At 38.5% G+C, this 7,899-nt stretch overlaps 1 protein-coding gene across 1 annotated transcript; it reads left to right on the top strand.

The window, feature by feature from the left end:
• Positions 2,724-3,879, top strand: LOC109947586 (rust resistance kinase Lr10-like). Its single transcript, XM_020558089.1, is given in 3 exon segments — positions 2,724-3,125; positions 3,127-3,563; positions 3,565-3,879. Coding segments are annotated over 3 exon segments (957 nt in total). The 5' UTR covers positions 2,724-2,738; the 3' UTR covers positions 3,698-3,879.

The following is a 7,899-nucleotide window of genomic DNA, read 5'->3' as shown; positions in this document are numbered from 1 at the left end:
AAACGATGCCGCAAAACCATATGCCTTCAAACCATCATAGATATAAACATATATATAGCCACATCAAAACCATGGTGAAAACCAATTCTCGTAAAGATATCCAAATACCCATCTCATACAAAACCATTTCCCCAAACCACTCTCTTGAAACGCGTGCCCGTTGGCATGGCAAGAGAGGAAGTATCCTCATCGATAAACAAGAAGGAACATATAGGTGTATATATATAGAAGTATAATCACTACCAAGTTTGTACCGGGGAAATAAATCAACCGGGGGATTGGTTGACTAGTCCACATGGAAGAATCCTCAATTGACCATGTGGCTAGGGAACGAGCTGTCTAACCGGAGGACTGACTCTATCAACACGCACAGTAGAATCCTCAATACTCGTACGCCTATGGCAAGTCCTATGCGGGCAGACTATCCGGCTAAGAGTCTACGAAACACCCCATCAAGGTTGCCTGGGTTCTATCATATCCAAGTATCACCAAAAATTCCAATCATCCAATCCATAATTTCCATATTCTGAGAGGTACATAGGGTAGTGCTTATAGCACTTCAAACTAACATAGCTATAATCCACTCTCTTTCCATAATCTCATTACCGACACCCATGTACCCCAAACAAAACCAAGCATAGATAAGAATTTTCGAAATCAATATATATAAACTCAAGATACTCGAATATGCCAAAACCCGAATATATTACAAATACTTTACAAAAATATTAAGTTCAACAATTGATTATATAATAAACTCAATAAACCATTAAAACAATATGCACTGTTTTTCCATCATAAAATAATGCTTGTTATTTGAAACAAAGTCCACTCACAAGTAGTCCCACGCTGCTTGACCTTGAGAGGGTCCCCCCTATTGCGTTCAAGTAGCCGGAGTACCTATTTCAATATACGAGGGCGAGATTAACATAAAGTACTTTGAATGAGAACTTTAAATAAAATCCTAGTTTCCTAGGTTTCATGTGTGTGTATGATGAACGAGACGTGCTAGGGTCCAATTACGTGTTTTGGACGGTGGAATAGCCTCGGGAGATGCTCGGTCAACTGAGTAGTTAAACTTTCCAAATCTAGTCAACCGGGCCCATGACCTCCGATTTCTACTTCAGAAGTTCCGATGAGTTCAACAAGGTTTATAATGCATGTAGTGCAAGTTTGGTCCGAATCGAATGGTCGGATTGCTCACGATCGCACAATCGGACGGTTATCATTTAATGCAAACTTTAAGTTATTGAATCGGAGCATCTGGGACTTCGATTCACGATCCACAAATTCCTACACGATCCTAGAGATGCTTAGATCAACATACATGAAATTGGAGTCGATCCAATGGTCCGAACATATCGAACGCACATAACGCCTAATATGCGATATCCGATCGATAGTCAAACGATAACCAAATTCAACTTCAAGCATACTGTCATGCTCGGGATGACATGAGGATCATTTTAGAACCCAAAGAGCCGCCACAAAGTGGCCACGTGCCGCCACATGCGATCGAAAAATCTCTAAACTACCGGTCCAGCCATATACCTATATGATCAGAACAATGAATGGAGCAACTTTTGTTCTTGGACCAAGGCCAAAAAGTGGGCGGAGATGGTCGGAATTACGGGCCGAAACTGGCAAAAAGTTCAATCACTAAATTGAGTTACAAAACGCATAAATCGATCCTATTCAACCCAACCATCAGCTAGAACACATTGAGAGGATGAAAAAGCATACCTAGATCGAAGAAATTGGTGGTCAAAATCGCCAGAAAGTGCTCTGGGAAGTTTGGGTCAAAACCAGTTGTTCTTTCGTGTTTTTCGGAGAAATGGGGCTGTGGTGGCGGCGGTGAAGGGTCGGGATGGGTAAAGGGAAGTGGCCCGGTTGTTTTGGGACCAATAAAATGAAGGAAAATCTGATTTTAATAACCCCTTCGAATTATTTACGGTTCTGCCACTACGTTTATGTTGATCGTAACTTTTTCGTTACAATTCCGATTTGAGCCCACTACGTGTCTACGGACTCATCTCAGTACAATCTACGTAATAATACCATTCATTTCCCCAAAATCCTTCTGGATTAAAAGTAACCAAATTACCCCTACCCCTGGAGCAAAATTGTAATTTCATAATTTATTAAATTCATTTAACTTAAACGAATATTAAATTTGGGTCGGGATGTTACAATTGATCCTTCTTTGTTCATATCCTTTCATGCTTAACAAACTATTGTGGACGTATATATAGTTCTAGTGATAAGAACAATTACAACAATATACACCAAACCAAAAAGTAATTTTCCCTCTTTACCTCCCCCAATATAGAAAACACAATAAGAATAGTAAATAACAAGTGATGTTGCTCACTTTTATTTTCAGGTTTTGACTTTTCAAACTTTGTAAATTCATCTAATGTTGCTCACTTTTGTTGTATTTCTCGTAGAATATCGAGTGATGATATCCTTTATCTACGGTATGAGCTTTTGTCCCTTGCTTTAATATTTCTTTGTTTTATTGGAGAGGTTTAATATTTATTTATTATGAATGAATTTAGAAGCAAGAGGAAGTAATGAGTACTATTTCATAATTTTCCCACACAGTTGGATTTTTTCTGGCAAGATATATGTTGTGTGTTGGCATCTTGATCTATAAATGGCGGACAAGGCATTTTTCAATGTATACAACCATAGAAGATTTTCTGCGAAGTGAGAACTCTTAGCATGATATTAAAAGGATGACCCGTGGGTTCAAGGACAAGCTAGGTGAGGGAGGCTATGGATCTGTGTTCAAAGGGAAATTACGAAGTGGCCGTTTTGCAGCAATTAAGATGTTAGGCAAGCCAAAAGCTAATGGGCAAGAGTTTATCAGTGAAGTAGCTACAATTGGTCGGATTCACCATGTTAATGTGGTGCAACTTGTTGGTTATTGCGCCGAGGGATCAAAGCGTGCTCTAGTATATGACTTCATGCCAAATGGGTCTCTTGATAAGTACATTTATTATAAAGATGAAAGTATCCCCTTAAATTGCAAAAAGGCATTTGAGATTTCTCTTGGAGTGGCTCGAGGGATCAAATATCTACATGAAGGTTGTGACATGCAAATTTTACATTTTGACATCAAGCCCCCACAATATTCTTCTTGACGGGAATTTCATCCCAAAGATTTCTGACTTTGGGCTTGCAAAATTATATCCGATGGATAATAGTATTGCCTCTTTAACAGCAGCAAGAGGAACAATGGGATACATGGCTCCTGAGCTATTCTACAAGAATATTGGGGGTGTTTCGTTTAAAGCTGATGTTTATAGTTTTGGAATGTTGTTGATGGAAATGACAAGCAGAAGGAAGAATTTGAATGCATTTTCAGAGCATTCAAGCCAAATCTACTTCCCTTCTTGGGTTTATGATCAATATAACAAGGGGAAGGACTTGGAGATGGGCGATGTACTAGAGGAGGAAAAGGAAATCATGAAAAAAATGGTTATAACAGCCTTATGGTGTATACAAATGAAGCCAAGTGATCGTCCTTCAATGAAGAAAGTCATAGAGATGCTTGAAGGGTGCTGAATTCCTGAAAATGCCTCCCAAGCCTTTTCTATGTCCACAAGAGATGCCAGTGGGTGATCTTGATCAAGACAGTTTGAATCAAGCATATTCTAAGACCGAGCTAACATCTACTTTGTCAGCTATGTGAAGGCACAGACTAGTCTATCAGTTTGAAACTCAATGCCATTTTACTGGTTATGTGTGCATGTAAAGTGAACATCAAATCCTCATTGATTGTGGGGGAAAGGTAGCCATATTCTCGTTAGAACAATTTGTCCTTATTTTAAGTAATTTAGTTGTTTAATATGATAAAATTTCGTGAATTGTATATAAGTTTCTGTTTGCATGGCTTGTTGAATACATATAAGTTCGTATTTGCATGCATGTCATTAAGTTTGCTAGGTCAATATATTTGAGAGGTTTCAGTAAAATTGAAGGATCCATAACATGTCGAATTTGGGTCCTTATATCAGAGGAAAAACAAAACAACTACAAAGTAAGCCACCAAACAACACTAATTAGTAACCTAAACATTCTTCACGTTCTGACCCCCCCCCCAAAAAAAAAACATACTTCATGTCCACTTAACTAGGCTGAGAGTTTAGCATTAAAATGTCTTTTCTGTCCTGCTTCTGAGCTGCGGGTTTTTTCCAATCTTAAGCACATTATTTTGAGTAGGGATTATTCCTAATTGTTATCTCATGATTTGTTTTATTTTTCATAAAGAAAAGCAAAAATGTATTTATAAATTAGGCAGAAAGATCACAAGCCATAAGGGTTAGAACAAATACCACAAAGATTTTAATACAAAAATGGGAGCATATGTTAACCAGGCAAGGTTAATCCAGATACATAAAAATACAATGGCAACATCAAGTGCACAAGGTGTATCTCTACTAATATAGCTACATAAGGCCAAGGAAATTTTGGCATGAAAAGCGCATACCTGAACAAGGCACACATAAACTGCAATGCCTAAAACTCCCAACTACAACATTTAAACTCTCGAAAGTAGAGACTACAAACACAACCCAACTCACAAAGAGTTGATGCAAATTACAACTCAAGAATTGTAAGCACACAACAAGCTGCTCAACCACCTCATATGTCTCCAAATCCACCAAGTAAACAACCAGCACACTGCTACTTCGTCGTCACCAAAAATTCCAAGGATAACAAAACCACAAGAGATGCCAATGAAATCAATATGGCAAACAAGCGGAAAATCCAGCCAAAATACTAGTAAACAACCCCAATAGAGAAGGAAGGGATTGGGAGGAGAGGGGATGAGAAGATGGACCAAAGCCAAGGTGAATCACAAGCACGGTGTGAACGGGCAACAGTAGAAGGGTCAGACCCATGGCTCCCTTGCCTGAGACTTTGAGAGCTTTGAGGTTTTCGATGTCGAGTTCCGGTGAGGTATTGGATAGTGATGTTGCCGCACTGTTCTCTCAAATCTGAAGCAATATCACCTCCTCTCTGACCTCACCTCTATGATTTCCACTAGCACCAAAATTCCGCCTTCTTCAACCAACGTCATTCAAGCCTCAGGCACTAAAACGAGAATGCTCAGGACAGGAGCAGACTTGCCCACAATGTTCCACCTGAAATCTGCCATCAATTCCACCAATGGCTTCATGATTCATGATTGGACGGCTCTAATCTTGTTCTCCTTCACCGAGCACAACGAATACAAAATTGTCAACGCGTTCTTCTTCCCGCAAAAACCTCCACTCTCGAGAAGGTTCACCAGCGGCTGTATCGCTCTTGATCGTCCGATTATGACTTTGTTTTAGAGAGAGAGGGTGCATGTGCGGGAGGAGCGGTGGTTAATTGTTTATGTGTCTTGCTCTATTTGATAAAAATGGGAATGAAAATTTGAGGCCGATCAGAAAGTGGGTTGCAGTGAAGTTTGTGACTTGTTGGAGCTGGAGGGCATTGTTTATGTCATTTAATGGTGAAATTTGGTTGGGTTGGTTTTGTTTTCAGAGTGAGAAACACGGAGAGAAAAAGAGAACAACATGGAGGACAAGGAAGGGCCATAGGAGCACGAAATTGCACTCCAAATAATGCACAAGTGAGCGTCACACTGTTGGGTCTGATCGGAGATTGGATCAAATCCCACAAAATCTAATGGGAGGAATGAAATTGTCAATATAAATTAGTCAAGGGGATAAATTGGCTGATTTTTTAATTCAGGGGGTCTTTCAGCAGTTTTCTCCTTTTTATTTGATTTTATAATAAAAATATCATTAACTCAATTTGATCTTCTAAGTGGGCTTAAAGCATATTACTTTTTGAATACTGCTAGGGACACCAAATTTGTATACCAAATTTGAGTCCCAAATACCATATACCCAAATGATCATAATTGGGTTAAGCTGAAGCCCATGGCTGCAACAATTTTTGAGGTAAGGAATGGGGTGCGAGGCTTGGGTGATGAGGGAGATTAGATGTGCTTTCTTACTTTCAGATTCTCCTTCTTCTGAAGTAAGGTTCTAACCCATCCTCTATCTCTATTCCTTTTCTCTCTCTTTCCCAACCCTAGTTCCCCACCCCACCGACACCCACTCGACCCTGTGTCGTTAGTTGCAGAGAAAAGAGAGAAAGTTTTCAAAAAAAATTCTTTGTATAGTGATCTAACTCCTAGTCTTTGTACAGTTGATTTTAGACATAGAACTTTTGGTATTTGGTTGCTTTTAGATTCTAGATTATGCAGACATAGCTCTAATACCACATGTTAACTAGATCGATTACATACATAAAGAATACAAACTCCTACATACCTGGATCGGCCATAGGAATGATCTGGGATGATGAAGCCAAAAACTAGTCTGACTTTGAACAGAAACCTTCTACTCAATTCGATCCTTTCTTCACTGTAATTCTCGATGAGGTATGAATGCTTTGTTTGTGATGGATTGATCGAATGAGCAGGGGCCTCTATTTATATGCATCGGCTAGAGAGTTTTGCCCATCAAGAAGCTTTTTAGCTCTCACAATTGCATTAGCCTTCGGTCTCCCAATCCACAATGAGATAAGATATCTTCTAACTCTAGTGATTAACTTCAAACGCTTCTCCTTATTACAGTAGCAGATAAGATCGGTTCCAAAATTCCTAATCCATGTCAAACTCTAAAACTTCAATCCAATCATCAAACCATACTTAGTGAGTTAAGACACAAACAAGGTTTGGTGAATTTGTTTTAGGGGTGTTGTGCTGAATACTTGCAGTGTTCATAAACAAATTAGATTCCTTGATCAGATTAAAACGAAACATTCCATCCACAACAGTTCCATAATAAATTGAAATTTTATTCCTTGAAATAGAAAAACCAGAAACATTGACAACGACCTCATATTGAGCTTTAACAAGCTTAGAAACTGAAACTAAGTTCTTTCTCATGGAAGGAAAATAAACTACGTCTACTAAATCCAAAAAGAAACCATACTCTAACTCGATTCTAGCTAATCCAATGAACTCCACTTCAACTTGGACTCCATATTTCAACTCAATGAATGTCCTAAGTTTCATCCCTATATTGATCACTTTTAGTATGTGCATCCTTACATGTTCATCTCCTACATATTTCAACTCAATGAGTTGATTCATCAGAAAACCTGTCTTAGCTTTCTCAGACTCCTTGTACTTGAGTGCAATTGACTTAAGAAAATCCTTAGCATTGTCCTTCACTTCAATTCCACCTCTCACTGATGGTGACATTGATTTCAGCATAATGAGTATGGCCATCCTATTTGCCTATTTCCATTTTGCATAATAGGATTTTTCTTCTGCAGAGGCTATCTTCATAGTAACTGCTGAAGCTTCTTCTCTCAAGGCCATGTCACAATCCAAGAAACCTAGAGCTATCTCCATGTTTGCTTTCCATTTCTAGTAATTGGTACCAATCAAGGTTTCAATGGAACTCAAATTCATAGCAATTTCAAAGCTGGAGGATTTTAACGGATAAAAAATAAGTACACAAACAAAAACTGTCCCCATAAAAACTGTACATTATTGATTAACACTTGTAGGTAGTAAATCAAACATGTTTTAGTGATCACCAAGTTTTATCACAAATGAATTTTCTGTACGAATAATCTCCTCACATCTGTGGATAGAAATAAGATTTCATTAATCCATGTGTAATATCCCTTGCATCATGCCACCATAAACTCCTATAGAATCAAACACCAACATCTATGGACAGAAGGTGCATCAAAACTACAACAGTTTATAGTGCAAATCTAGCCAAAATTGCTTTGTATGCATGAGTTTTTAATTGACTAAACCGCTGTGGCTTGTTTAATCAATACAAAAGCTCATGTAAATTGGCCTTTGATCTTTAT

This window comes from Prunus persica, chromosome G2 (genome assembly GCF_000346465.2).
Source record: "Prunus persica cultivar Lovell chromosome G2, Prunus_persica_NCBIv2, whole genome shotgun sequence".
Classification (NCBI taxonomy): domain Eukaryota; kingdom Viridiplantae; phylum Streptophyta; class Magnoliopsida; order Rosales; family Rosaceae; genus Prunus; species Prunus persica.
Note: the sequence above shows the minus strand (reverse complement) of the source record. Positions and strands in the feature narration are given on the sequence as shown.